This window comes from Eleginops maclovinus, chromosome 6 (assembly GCF_036324505.1).
Source record: "Eleginops maclovinus isolate JMC-PN-2008 ecotype Puerto Natales chromosome 6, JC_Emac_rtc_rv5, whole genome shotgun sequence".
NCBI classification, from domain to species: Eukaryota; Metazoa; Chordata; class Actinopteri; order Perciformes; family Eleginopidae; genus Eleginops; species Eleginops maclovinus.
The window spans coordinates 19729017-19743641 of record NC_086354.1 but is presented as its reverse complement, the minus strand read 5'-3'; the positions used below and the strand labels follow the sequence as shown (position 1 = coordinate 19743641).

Below are 14625 nucleotides of genomic sequence, written 5' to 3'. Positions count from 1 at the left end.
CAAAAGCAAAGGTGTAAAAAGTATTAATGATGGCTGAACTCACTGAGCTGTTTCTGGTGCAGCCTTAAGTGGCATCACCTGTGCCGTTCCCAAAAGTATAAGTCAAAATTGAAGAAGGTTTGACTTAAATAACGTGATTTATAAACAGTTTTATAATATAAGTTGACTGTTTGGATTGTTTCTGCTAAGAGATAACAAAAAACATAAATGGATCTTTACATAATGTTTTTATTCAACATGTCTCTTGAGTGGGTATCAAACTCAATATGCATTGGCAATCCAAACATTTTCCACACACTTGGTACCAGTCACACCAAATCTCCATCCTTTATCTGACATGAAAGACAGCCTCATTTCTCATGAACAAAAACTGACAAACTAAATAGTTAACATACAAACAGGTGTCCGGTCTGTACATCTGAAGGGGCATTCAGGGGCTGGTGTTTAGAACAAAACCAGATCTTTAAAAATATATATATGTTTTCACATTTCAGATACCCATCAAGCTGAAGAGAGCCACACAGTTTCTCTCTCATCACTGACACGACATACCGACTCTCTCACACCAAACGATAATCTTTTGAAACCAGAAGGATATAATAATACCATGAGACAGCCCATGAAGTGCAGTACCAAAAAGCATATCATGTAAAACCAAGCCCTTTACAACTTTCCACACGAGAGCCAAGTCAAAATTCATTATCTCGTAATAGAAATGAAACATCTTTTGGACTAAGTTGTTTTTGTGTACTGTGAGCTAGTTTAAATCTCTTAAAGAGGAAGAACAGCTGGGCTTCCATCCTGGTTCAGTCTGTCAGTGTGGCAGGAAGCCTCACACATGGAGGACGTGATATAGCCCATCAAATACATTCCACCATGACATCTCGCACACATAAATATGAAAAGGAGGCACTATCATGGGCTTTCAGGATTGGCCCCACTCGTGCTAATGCGCACACGCTGATAAGAATCTGAAGGCACAAGAGCCGAGTGTCAGGTGTTTTACTCCTTGTTTTCCAGAAACTGCTGCAGTCTTTTCCGGTGCTCTGCAGACATCTGAATAGCACTGAGGATTACAAAAAATATACAAAATCAATTGTTAGAATCAGCATCTTTTTTGTAATCATTGGAAAAATGTAATTTTTAACAGGCCTTACTTTAAGTGATTTCCAAAAGTCGTAGTAATCCTGTAGATGGCAGTCTTGAGAGTGGCTCTGAGGGCAAAGCGCAGTGTTTTGTGAGTGGAGTCTCCCAGGCTGCTGGCCGACCTGACGGGCTTACTGGAGGCGTGAGGCAGCTTGAAGTGCCGATCTACAGCCTGAAGATGAGGGGATAAAAACACAATTCCCTCAATTTCCCTGATGTCTCAGCTTCTTGTCAGACAGATACAGATTTTATTTTCTATGCAATAACATTTGAGAATTCCAAATTGTATCAGCTGTGTTCAAATTATAGAGCGGGAGAAAACAGAACAGTACAACTTGGCTACAAAATTAGATAGCAGTCGTTTTTTTCCCCTATATGCACTTTCAGGGTCGCTGCACTAAACCGTAAGACAGCTTACCTCTTGTAAGACCAGCATACAGCTGAGAATGCTGGGTAATGCAGTCTGTACAACCCCAAACTGGTCTTCTGAGAAGGAGGCTTGAACCAGATACGACAGTCCTGGAGGAGGATGTAACAGAACATATTGTACATGGTGCATCAACAGGTCATATCGGCTTTAAATGAAAAGTCCACCATCTCTACCCACCTTCTAAAGCCCAGATGTGAGCCTGGCTGTCTGCAAACAGAGCTTGACTGGAGGCTTCTGGAAGCTGTAAGAGACGAGGTTAATGAGGACGGAGTTTTTACAGAAGACTAATGAATCACAAAGTTGGTTTTAGAGAGGCTAAGCTACAACATGCATGATCAAAGGAAGATACATCTCAGAGAGCAGAGCAGAATAACCAAACTAATTTCTAGTTCTACGAATGGGGAATTGTGCAATGCCTTACACCATTTAATGTGATTACAAGGACAAAACACAACCAGTGACTTTGGGACAAGCATGCAACACAACTCCTTGAAACCAGCTTTTAAAGTGATTAGTAAGGATCATTGTAACAGCTGGGGGGGGGAGCTACATTAGTAATGTGTGTACAACTACATCCAAACACAGTGATACATTAGTGATGTCTGCAGGTGGGGGGGTGGGGTTAGATTGGATAAAACACAATGAAGATCTAAAGATGAGAACTTGCAAAGACCCCTTCACCGTGTTCACGCACATGCCACACATCCTTACCTTGTTAAACAAATACATTATCAGCACGCGCTTTGCCAAGAAATGTTTAACCTGAATGGGACAGTTAAGTGTAAAGTTGTTTTGCTTTAAAAACAACACATCAAAATGAAACACACATGTAGCAAGTGTTGACACTTTCAACCCTGGGCTAAGAAAAACCCCTGACTAACTCTGTGCTCCACCAGATGACGTGACCTTTACTTTAGAAAGCAGAAGGAACCATCAGGACAGGAAATCAATAGCCAGGCTACAGATAGGACACATGTTCCTAATCATTTTGGCACTCATCCTGACTCGTCTCTCTGGTGCCTCGGTGAGATCGAGCTGTGAATGAGGGAAGCTGAGAAAAGAAAATGTGGAGCAAATAGTGACATGTCCATTTTCTCACCGGGCCCCCTGCGTAGAGCAGAGAAGAAGGTCGGATTTTTGGTTTGGAGAATTATAAAAAATGAGACGAGAAAAACCTCCCTGTGGGAGTACTTTTGTTAGCCCAGGGTTAATAAATGTGTCAACGTCTATTGTCAATGCTGATTAAACATACTTATATTGATACTGTCATTCTGCATTGAAAGGCTGGAATACCTGTTCTTTTCTGTTTTGGAGGAACTGAGCCAGGAGACTTGGTTTGGACTGTTCCTGTTTGGGACTGGGAACTGAGGCAGGGGAGGCTGGGGGACTTCCATTGACTTGTGAATCTGCACAGAGAGATTCTAAATCACAAATGGGGAACCAGCAGTAAAACATTGACTTGCAGAGATCTATTTTATTATTTCACTACTACTGAACCTATGTCATTATACTCTGACTTACCTAAAAGTTAAGATAATGTTATACCTAAAGCTACAAAAGTGTGTCCTGATTTCTTTGATCTCCTCTCACCTGTAGAGGTGGACCAGAGTTTTGGGACTCTCCTCATGATGTGTGGGCTCTGCACTGTACCGGACCAAGGGGAAAATGGGTCCGGAGGAGCAGTAAGACGCCGCAGGGCGGGAGAAGCAAAAGGGCTGTCCAGGTCAGGAGTGAAGGGTGCCGTCAGAGGGCTGCCAACAATGGAGCGAGCAAAGACCGACGCTGGGGTTTTCATCAGAAAGGTGGGCCTCGGGCTCATCAGATCATCTGTACCTGAGGTTACTTTAATTTAAAAGAATGGGACAATGGTAAAAGATGAAAAGGATTGCATACTTGTTGTAATAAATAACTTGAGCTCCAGGCTGAAGGGATAAAGGCGACTGGGCAGAGACAGTTAAGTTCGTACGTGTTGTATAATAACGTACCTGATGTCTCAGATGAAGTCTTCCTCTCACTCCCAGTAGACAGTGATTTGGCCCGGCCATTGGTTGCTACAGTGTCATGATAGGCTATGAGTCTCTGGGTGAGATCACTCAGAAGAGACAGACACTCCTTACTGATGGCGTTCCAGTTGTGAGGATGGCCACCTGTCGAGACAAGAATGAAAAGATAAATACATTTTGCAGAGAGCTACTTTTAAATACATTCTGAAGTGTGTCAAAAAGTATGTTACAAAGGGTGAATAAAAAACAGTCTAAGAAAGAACCTCTAGCTGACAAACCTGGCTGACTCAGACTGAAGACCTCCACGCGTCTCAGTGGGGAGTGTTGAGAGAGCAGAGCAAGATCCTGCAGAGCTAAAAACTGAAATGTGGAGAAAAGATAAGTTACAATAACAAAATGCAAAAATGAGAAGCACAGGAGAGAGTCACCATGTGTTTTATTTACCTTTAATATCATGGACTGCTTGCCGGTAAGAACTTTAGGAAGACACTGATGGGCATCCTCGGTAAAAGAAGACTGCACAGCGAAACTGTACACCTGCAGATACCATACCAGGAAATATATTAGTAGTTTCAAGTGCAAGATTAATTGATCACTTGGAATAAACCCTGGGATGTTCATGAATATTATAATCCAGCTAGGTCTAGTGAACTTCAGACACTTGAGCACTCAAAGCAATGACAACATTGCCCCCTAGTGTCTCTAAATAATAGAAAATGCAAACAGAAGTCGTCCCTGCACCACAACACTCTACTTTTGGGCAAATTGCAATCACAGATTGGCAATCAGAAGTGCTTATCAGAACTTGGACGAGTCAATGGTCATCAGACAGCTGGCACTGGTGTTAGTCTTTAGCCTTTGATTGTGCTCGAGTCCAGTACATAATTTATAATCAGAAAGAAAGCTAGATGCTATAGAAGAGTAACAGAACTTGTACCGCAGTGTGAGACCTTCGCTTTGGAAATATTTGCCGATGTATACATGTTGTCTTCTATGGACGTACATACCTCAGTAACAAAGATCCTAAAGAGCAGCAGTGTGACGTGCCATGTGAGGAGGAGGAAACCGGCACTGACCCACAGCTGGTAGAGCAGGTTTAGGTCCAACAGTCCAGCTATGCTGTCAAGAGGGTGGACAGAGCTGGAGAACACAGACAAGACATTAATGCAGTCCAAGAAACAGAGCGGCTGCATGTATTACTGTTTGAACAGATGGTACAGACTCGATATCACAGGAGCCACACTGACCTGTTCAAATGCAGATTCAGTGTTTTACAAATCCATGCTTTTGGAATGTATCCTGTTAATAAAGAAATAGATATTTTGTTAAAAGTTAGATACAATAATTGAACAAACTAATAGCATGAGTATGAAAAAATACTTTTAATGGCCTATATGGGAGACACTCACAAAAGGGGCCTCCTAGCAGTGTATTCTAAGGTTAAAGGAATACTCCGGAGTAGATTCACCCTAGGTTAATTTGAACCGTGACATCCAGCCAAGTAGCGCACCCGAAGTTTTTCCAATCTTGTCCGAACATCAGCCGAGTTACGGAGTTCTCCCAAATAGCTTAGTACACGCGCTAACGGAACCTCGACCTATCTCCAAAATTACCACACTACAATCACCTGTTATGACACCAAACTTCTGCAGTAGTATAAATGTGGTCTGTACTCACAAAACGATGCATTTCGAAGTTTGTACATAGTCCAGGAGTGTATTAGTATCAACACATCAACGTCGACGTCACTGGGCTATTCCCAGATCAAGGAAGTGACGTCGACGCAGCTTTAGCAGATTAGAAGCTATTCGGCTTGTGTTGATACTAATACACTCCTGGACTATGTACAAACTTCGAAATGCATCGTTTTGTGAGTACAGACCACATTTATACTACTGCAGAAGTTTGGTGTCATAACAGGTGATTGTAGTGTGGTAATTTTGGAGATAGGTCGAGGTTCCGTTAGCGCGTGTACTAAGCTATTCGGGAGAACTCCGTAACTCGGCTGATGTTCGGACAAGATTGGAAAAACTTCGGGTGCGCTACTTGGCTGGATGTCACGGTTCAAATTAACCTAGGGTGAATCTACTCCGGAGTATTCCTTTAAGGAGCAGGAGTATTAGTGAAATATTTAATGTGGATTGAATTAACTGAATAAACTTACCCAAAAAGAAATACAAAACAATGTAGTTCCTGACCGAGTAAAGCGCCTGAGTGGCACTGCACTTCACCAACATAGGTAGGGATCCCTTAAAGCGAAGGTATTTGTATTGCTGGGGGAAAATAATAATGAGTTAACATTAATAGTATATCATAATGGCAGAGCTTCTTCAAACAGAGACACTTTTTTTGGAATCGTCTTCCAATCTCAGTTGATCAATTCAAAAGAAGACTCAAAACACACCTCTTCTCATCCGTCCACTATGATCATTAGTGAGATAAATGAGTCGCATCACATACCTGAACAGTGTGAAAAGGCACATAGTTCATGTTGTAGATCACACCCAGCATACTGTGAGATAACCCAACGAAGGCTCCAGCCAGCAGAAGGATGAAGTGATACTCGTTCAGACACATCTGATGAGAGCTGTCAGCGCTGAAAACAAATTGAGCAAATCAGACGATGGATGAACCATGGTTAGTCAACATGATAGTTATGTAGTAGATGCTTACCCATCCCCCGGTGTGCAAGGGTAGGCGACCGCCTCATATCTGCCCCCGATGGTGATGGCACAACACCAAGCCACGATTATTCCCATGATGCAGTGGGCCAGGGAATTGACAAAGTGACGAGGGTGGAGCAGCTGACCCAACAGGGCGATTTTCGAGCATGCAATAGTTGGAATGACTGAAGAGAAACAACAGTGTTACTATCAGAATCAAAATCAGAATGCCTTTACTCATCCCACAGAGGGGAAACATTCATTGTGCAATCATATGCTGGATGTCAAATATTGGGCTTTCAACCCAACACTGTTCTCAACCCTGATTTATAAAAGGGTAGTTATTTTTAGAATGATTGATAAGGAGTGTACATTTGGGAATCATGCTTTACATTATATTTAGTGTTAATCAGTTCAAAAAGTATTATTCATTATTCATTATATTTATTAATGTTCAGAATAAGTGAGGTTTTTCTATAAATGCATTCATCACCCTACAATGAACCATCTGATAAGGAAACGATGTATCAAATGATGTTGTCCTATATAAAATGTATAACTTTAAGACAACCCCTTTACTTTCACAGTGATCTGTCACTTCTGATTTAAGAACCCAACGGTATGTATTGTATACATAGGCTCATGAAGTGTCTCATCGTTCTGATAAGCTTAAAGCCTAAACTAGCAAGACAAAGCCGTTTACATGTTATCAACAACAACAACAACAACAACAACAACAACAACAACAACAACAACAACAACAACAAGGGCCTCCTGTCTCTCACCTGTATAATATTCCAGGTTGAGGAACCCCACCATGATGATGACTCCACAAAGCAGGATGAAGGAGAATATGACACTTGCACTCGTTAAGAAGGTCAGACATTCTGCATGTAAAAAAAAAAGAAGTCCACATTGAGCTTCAGACAACTTTAGTGAGCTGTGAGTCTCACATCACAAAGAACATTTTGACTGACCTGATACCGTCTGGATCGGATGAAGGAGACTGAACCTGCTGAGGATTACAAAAACGGCTGTGATGGGTGGCAACAATAGGACAGCCCAAGCAATACTCGCCACAGCTCTCCAGCAAATTACCTGTACAAAAACAGCCAGTCATTATTAAATACTTCACAAACACACAATTACTAACTCAAAGACAGAGCAGGTTGAAAACGTCGAGAATGTACGTTAAGAAGTAAGAGATTATCGTTTTATCATTTCGGAAATGCTAAACGATGATATGGTAACTTCAGTAATTGCTATGACAGAGCCGGATCATCTTATGTTTTAAGTTCAAATATTCTCATGTTGAAATAGACAAATAAACACATTAACTTTATTAAATAATTGAGTTTTCACTTTTTAGATCTTATTGTGTTGATGGTGTGATGAAAGCGCTGCTTAAATCATATTTACGTTTCTGCAATTTGACTAAAAACCTCTCTTTTTAAAGTATTCCTGCTGATTTTAGCTCACTTCTCCAAGTCATTTAAATTCATCTCATTCAAAAAACGTAACTTAAGACTGAATCGTGTTGATGTATTTTATTGTAATTGTCTAAAGTACGTTAACTACCCTATATTTCAAAACAACGCTTTTACTGCTCTTGATCATCCTTTGTATTTCTTTAACTTATTTTCGTGTATGGTGTATGCTCATGAACTGTGCCAGCTTACTTTATATTTTATAACTTTCCTTTCTTGTTTTGTAACTTTTTTTTTACCTTTTTCTCGATTAAAGAAAGCTGAAAGTTAGCTACAATCACAGCTAGCATAAACACAGAGGCTAACGGTGATGTACGCAAACACACGCGATACATTTTCTCTTTTGAGAATAACAAGTTAAAGACTCACCTTGCGGACAAACCAACAGCTTTGCTCAGCAGAAAACATGTTGGTGGAAAAATAGAGAGCCAAATGGTGATAATAATATCTCCTACTGTCAAACTATTATCCACTGTTTCCCATATCGCGCCACATGCATTCAAAGGACCCTGAAGGACCCCGATTAAGAGTTGTCCGTGTACCTGCCTGTTGCCAGTCACACAACTTGTAGTTAAATTACGTTGTTCAACAATATTGGTAAATTCGGCCAGTCTTTCCAAATCAAGCTTGATTTAAAAGTATAAGCTAACAAAGCATAGCTTATAAAGGCTGTTTCAGGTAGATGTTGACTGAAACAGAGTGATACAAATTCTGAAATAACTACATTGTCATAGAATTAAATGAGACAAGGCACCAAAACAAGCCAGAAATCAACTTTACATTATTTATATTGAATCTATTTTACTTGTTTGTTTGATATTTACAGTTATATCACACACTAATAAGTATCTGCTTTATCCTTGCTTTACTTTCTCACTGCAGTCAATGAGTTAAGTCAATTCTTAATTCCATTAGTTTCGTCGTGCATGAAAGATTTATTTTCATGATGAAAGTCATTTCCATAAGTTGGGAAACTGTGTTTATCCAAAACTGTCTTTTTGTCATGCTCCAGAGAGAATTGCTTGATCTCAAATGCATTGACTGGGAGCTTTTGCGATGAATTGACGGACATCTCAGTTTGAATGGCTTTATGGGCAAATGGTTTCTGTGCAGGTTTCTGGATAATTGCAGGCAGGGCAGGGGGTTGATCCCTCTGGATCTTCTTGTCTTCCCACAATTTCAGCAGGCGGCGTTGATTATTTGTCATATCTTTGAGATTTTGCTGTAATGACTGCACTTGATCCTCTAAAAGTGTTTTTGATGTGACTGTGTTAGCCAACTCTGAGGTCAAATCATCAATGGTCAGACTCAGTTTGGCAGCCTTCTCCACAAGAGAATTGCACTCACGGTCCTTATCCTGCATGTCATTGATTATATCCTTTGTGGTCTTTCCAGTAAACTTAGGGCTGCACTCAAGTCCAATCTCAGTGCGAAGACCCTTCACGTTTTTCCTCAGCTCCTTGTTTTCAACAGCCAAGGTCTTCATCTTCTGTTTCAGAGCCTCAGTTGAACGCATCCTCGACTCATTCTGTCTCAGTTTCTCCCTGAGAACACCTTCTCTCTGCATGGCATCATCTCTTTCCTTTCTGCATTTCTCCAAAAGTCTTAACGTCTCAAATTTGGAAACTTTTTCAGCTTTCCCGTTGGAATTGGCCATCCTGTGGAAAGTTTTCAAAATCTCAAAAATAAATAAAAATTCAACGGCAATTTCTTTAAATAAACGTTATTACTCAAACGCTATTCAAATAGTCCTTACGCATTATGTTGGTAAATCCGCTTTGCAAGCTCGAGCAGCTACATACATTGATGAGACTGAGGCAGGTGAAGAGGGTTATTTGTTTGACAGGCACCTCCTGTGTAACTCAAAGCTGGGGCTAGAATGACCATTAATTAGGGCACCATCATCCCATTGACACCGTTTCAAGTGACACAATTTTTCCCCCCTAATGTGTTGATTAATCAGCGAAACTTTGCTCCTGTTAATTAATGGCAATCATAAACAGACTTAAAAGAGTTTCCCCTTGCTGCAAGGTACTGACCACACGCTGTATGCAGGATTTACATACATAAGTAACATTTTCCACTGCAGGTGATGTGTGTGTGTTTGTGTGTGTGCATCCAAACAGAGACACAGTAGATTCTATCAGACAGGACAGGACAGTTGAGATGGATGAGTTGGAAAAACAGTAGCAGCAGCCAAATGTCCACTTTTCAAGTGAACGCTCCCTTTCATATGTTGAAGTTATATCAATTAGGTACGAGCTATCCCTTAAATATTTAAAATGTCCAACTGCTGAAATGTAGTGGCAGCTTTTAGCGCTGTTAGGCGCGGGTAGAAGTAGGTCATGTTGGCCGGACGTGTGGGAGCTTTGGTAAGTTAAGGATGTCATACATATAAACTTTAAGTTTATTGGGGAAAAAAAGTGGACATAAGTTGTTAAATAACTAAAAGTTGTTAACTATTATATGGGGCAACTATCGAAATTCACAAGACATGTGTACAAAGAGTTTTAAAGTAGACAAAGATGGCAAATATTGAACTCATATTTTTATGAAAAAGAGGTAGTGCGTTAGATTGCCTTAAACTATTTGAGTTTCTAATGTTGATTAGGATAGATTTCCCATGTTTTAAAAGACAGTATGTAAATAATCTTTTGTGATTGAAAATACATTCCACTTTTATAATAGCTTTATTATTGATGATTTTATCAAAAAGGTGGGTCCCACAAAGAACACGTTTCATTTTTTTACCCATGAAACACTCAACACAAAAGGCGCATATTCAATGTTATACATTTTATCAAATGAAGTTATTCAAAGTAAAAACAAATGATTTGAAAAAAGTTACACAATAGTAACAGCCTTGGACATTTAGAATGGGTCTTTGGCATTAGTTTGGGGCACTTGTGGTTGGATCAGTGAAAGGCTAATACAAAAACTATAGGTTCAACCCTTGAATTACTTACTAAAACCTCTTGCTATTATTATGCTGTTAATACAGAATATTCATTACAAAAATTCAACTAAACAGTTCCCATTAACTGAGTATAAAAAATGTATATACAAAATCACTTTGATGCCACCAACATTATTGCACAGACTAGTCATCTCAGTATTTTTTTTTAAAAAGGACTATAAAGCGAAAAACTACCATACTGCAAGAGATCTTATATGTGCTGAGTAACACAATACCCCATGTATCTTTAAGGAAGCTTAGAACCCATCCCATTAGAAATAACATACTTAGTACCAGTGTTCATTTCCAGAGGTCATGCAGTTGAACAAAGCATGGACACTGGGTTTTTAGGTCTTGGGCCAGAATGTCCGAGTGCAGGTGAAATCCAACCGACCCATTACTTCATCACTGCAGCAACCTGATTCTCTCTAATAAGGCAACAGGAGAACCTGCAATTCAAAAAACATACAACACTTGATTTGAAAAGGAGAAATCATGTTAAGGAAGTCCGGTGTCAGATGTGATGCTTTAGCAGGTTAGAAAAAAAACACTTGAGCCAAAAACAATAATATAATCCAACAGTGTAGTGCAGCTACTGACATAGGTGGTCATTTCGTATGCAGTTGCATGTGAATATAACAAAGTCCATGAGAAAGTACAAGGTGGAGGAAGATGACACACACCTATCAGGTTATTAGTGTATGTACAAAAGGATCATGGCTTAAAAGGCTTGTGTGTCACTATTGTTTACCTTTAAACAATGAAAGGCTTTCATGTCATAGGTCATGCCTTGGTCAGCTCTAGTGCGGCAGGATGTTCAGGTGTTAGGGCTGCTTCTGGTTTGCTAAAGAAATAAGCCTGACAAGCAAAACAAGGAAAGGAGTCACACAAGTGTAAAACAATCCGGCAAAGAAGCATTTACAGTATTAAGAGAAACTACTAATCAATAAAAAAAACAAAAACCTGGTGTCTATGATTAACTGTGTTGAAAATGCTCAGTGTTCCAAGAGGGTACGCTGCATTATTGCGTTCCATTCATCTTTGTCAACCTTCAGACACAGGCTTACTTTGTAGACTAATTACATAGACCATACATATGATACCTCTGTGCAGCTGACAGTATTACACTAATAGCCCATTCTCACACCAGTTAGTCAGTGCAGTCAGTTTCCTATTGAGAGAGTCTCCTCTGTGGGAGTGAATTTGACACTATCAGGTATAGTCATTTCCCAGAAATACACAAGGAGGACACACAAATTGGTATCCATGTAGTATATTGTAGTGTCTGTGATTGACATTGACAAGAGGGGTCAAAGCTTGGCCACGCTCCTGAGTTCAGTGAGGACAAATGAGTCTCTCAATGCTGCAATGAACAAGGAGATGGACAGGCAGCTTGAATTGAATTGATTAATGAAGAAGTAGTTTGCCGAAGAAGGATATTAAATGTTTTATCTCATTAACCTGCACAGATTTATTTTCCATAGCTCCATAGCAAGTTTGTAATAAATCCTAACAGTAACCTGATGTAAAATCAGCATTGAAACTACAGCGAGCACAATTACCTTACAGCCTACAGCGAGCAGGACGTTGAGCAGAACAATGGCCGACATTATTGCTGCAATAACTTTGGGGTGGTCTTCCCTGACTGCAGGCCAGAAAGTCATCACCAGAACGGAGCCAGAGAGGCAGAGAGCCACCACAATGGAGCACCACCTCAGCCATTCAAATGGGATAATCCATAGGACCTAGAGTAGGAAAGAACAGCGTTGTAACAGTTTGTTATGCATCTCCAATACAAGACACATTCAATGCTCTCAATGTATTTGCGATACAAGGAAAAGTAGCATTAATCAAAGGTAAATAAAAAGTTTTGTATTATATATATATAACCATTCAATGGTGTAAATTGTTCTAAAATCCATTTACATCATATTTTACAAGGGAATTGAGCATATGCTTTGTTTAAAAGTGCTAAATTATACATTTTATGGAGGTAAACGTTATCAAAATGTTGATATTTTAAGTTATTTAGTTTCAAAAACTAGTTTGTCAATGGGAACCAATGGTATTGTTGCCAAGTGTCGCAGACTGCAAAATGTTACACCTGTTATTATGAGATACAATAATCAGGTCTCACCACTGCTGGTATGTAGATCGCAAGGGAATATCCATACACACAGACGATCTCCATAAAGGAGTATGACACCAAGTTCATGATCTTGTTGTTTCTCCAGAGCAGGCAACCCCAGAGGGCAAGGGGCACAAACCAAGCATAGCTGAAGATCGCTGTTGCAGCTATGGTCACTGGAAAACACATTCATTACAAAAATATATAAAATGTTCAGTTTCATCTTACATTCAAACTGAAGTGAGCCATGAATACAAATAATAACAGGACTTACCTTTTCCAAACTGTGGGCTATACTTGTGGTTTGGTTTGCCTAACTTCACCAGGAAGTTGGAAAAGTTTCCACTGATGGCAAGGGCAAACACAAGGGTGGTGCAAATCCAGAATGGTCCTGAAAGCCCAAATATTAAGCATCAGTAACTCTGTTTGTGTTCCCATTGTTCTCTTCTTTTCCAAATTAAAAGAAGCCAGACAACCTGTAATAACTAGGACTTGAATGTTAAACTGTTTAAAGTGCTAACCATAAAGATCAGGATTTCTACGAAGGTGGACATGAATAAAGTTCTTTCCAGGCCATGGCAGCATGGATCCAATGATTCTTTCCTTCACCTAAAACACATGTTAATAACCATTACACATGTGATCAAAGCTAGACATGTTCTGAACTCCATATTATCTGAGAACATATCACAGTGTTAAAAGGTCATTAAAACAAGTTATAAATGTATTACATGATGCGTCTCGATGTCGAAAAATCTTTGGTAGTACTCAAAAGACCAGAAGGGGGCACTGTTCTTTTGCCCAGAGAGAAGCTTCAATAAAAAAAATAGAGAAAAGCCAAATTAATAAAATAAGTTTTTTATCCAACAACATTGAATAGTTCATAGTTAAAAGTAAGAAATCAGTTTTTAAAGAAAATTGTCCTTGTGCAAACCTCTGTCTTGTCATCACTGGCAAGTGGGTCCTCGTCATCAGGTGTGAAACCAGCAGCCTTTCTCTGCCTATCTGGCAGGTCATCATCTTCAATGCTGATGGTGGTTGCATCTCTATTGGCTTCCAACAGATTCCCAGCTTCTTCAAATTCTAATTTCATAAAACGGATTAATGGTAAATATGAAGTGGACCTTTTTCAATGAACTGTCGATGTTACTACATGCATCACAATGCAGCAGTTTAGAGAGATGTGCGTTTACAGATGCCATAGAGACTGGGAAAGAGCCCAATAAACTATAACACATAATAATGAGTAAACTAAATGTCCATATCACATAAAGGATTGTGGAGGAGGACACTTACCTTGAAATTGGAATGGATCATTAGTCGACGCCATTTACACGGATTCACTGTCCGTGACGTGGAGCGTCTCACGGGAACTTATCGGCAAGTTAATGTTGAACAAAATCAACGAAACGTTATTTCAGCAAGCTGTTGGAGAAAGAAACAACATTGGAAGGAGCTTAACCCCAAGTACGCAGTGTAGGTTTAAAATAGTGTACACTAAGAGCAACACAGGGAAATAGAAACAACATTATAAGTTAGCTTAAGTTAGCTACCAAGTCCAACACATCACTTGACAGCTCACCAACAGTTACATTAGCTAACTTAATAACATCAATTTAAGACTGGGTAAACACATCAAGAGAGCCTCTGTTGTATTAACAAATCTAGTACACCATATTAGTTATTTTTTTAATAATTCATGCTTACCAAATTATCTATTAGCACCTCTAAAAATCATTTTAGAACTCCTTGCTAGGTTAGCGTTGGCCGGAACCGGACATACTGTCATGTAAACAAGCCTTCTTCCTGTAC

At 39.7% G+C, this 14625-nt stretch overlaps 3 protein-coding genes across 4 annotated transcripts; all 3 read right to left on the bottom strand.

Annotated features, from left to right (window-relative positions):
* Positions 1-208: 208 nt before the first annotated feature.
* On the bottom strand, positions 209-8253 carry ndc1 (NDC1 transmembrane nucleoporin). Of its 2 annotated transcripts, XM_063886843.1 has the most exons (18): positions 8099-8253; positions 7220-7340; positions 7028-7129; positions 6253-6427; positions 6040-6175; positions 5744-5852; positions 4827-4878; positions 4587-4719; positions 4024-4116; positions 3858-3939; positions 3562-3723; positions 3167-3418; positions 2870-2982; positions 2288-2338; positions 1754-1817; positions 1565-1665; positions 1158-1318; positions 209-1066 (listed from the first exon to the last, which is right to left on the bottom strand). In XM_063886843.1, exons 1-18 carry the CDS (start codon positions 8135-8137, stop codon positions 1003-1005), a joined length of 2010 nt encoding a protein of 669 aa, XP_063742913.1. In that variant the 5' UTR covers positions 8138-8253; the 3' UTR covers positions 209-1002. The 2 variants fall into 2 exon arrangements, with proteins under 2 accessions (XP_063742913.1, XP_063742914.1); XM_063886844.1 differs by lacking the exon at positions 2288-2338.
* A 371-nt stretch (positions 8254-8624) lies between these two features.
* On the bottom strand, positions 8625-9386 carry zgc:113691 (uncharacterized protein LOC503529 homolog). The gene has a single exon (XM_063885932.1). The coding sequence runs from the start codon at positions 9384-9386 to the stop codon at positions 8625-8627; it is 762 nt and encodes a 253-aa protein (XP_063742002.1).
* A 1014-nt stretch (positions 9387-10400) lies between these two features.
* Positions 10401-14613, bottom strand: yipf1 (Yip1 domain family, member 1). The gene is made up of 10 exons (XM_063886231.1): positions 14521-14613; positions 14110-14238; positions 13748-13896; positions 13545-13625; positions 13335-13422; positions 13088-13204; positions 12823-12989; positions 12248-12430; positions 11437-11543; positions 10401-11134 (listed from the first exon to the last, which is right to left on the bottom strand). Exons 2-9 carry the CDS (start codon positions 14141-14143, stop codon positions 11469-11471), a joined length of 894 nt encoding a protein of 297 aa, XP_063742301.1. The 5' UTR covers positions 14144-14238; positions 14521-14613; the 3' UTR covers positions 10401-11134; positions 11437-11468.
* Between the last annotated feature and the right edge of the window lie 12 nt (positions 14614-14625).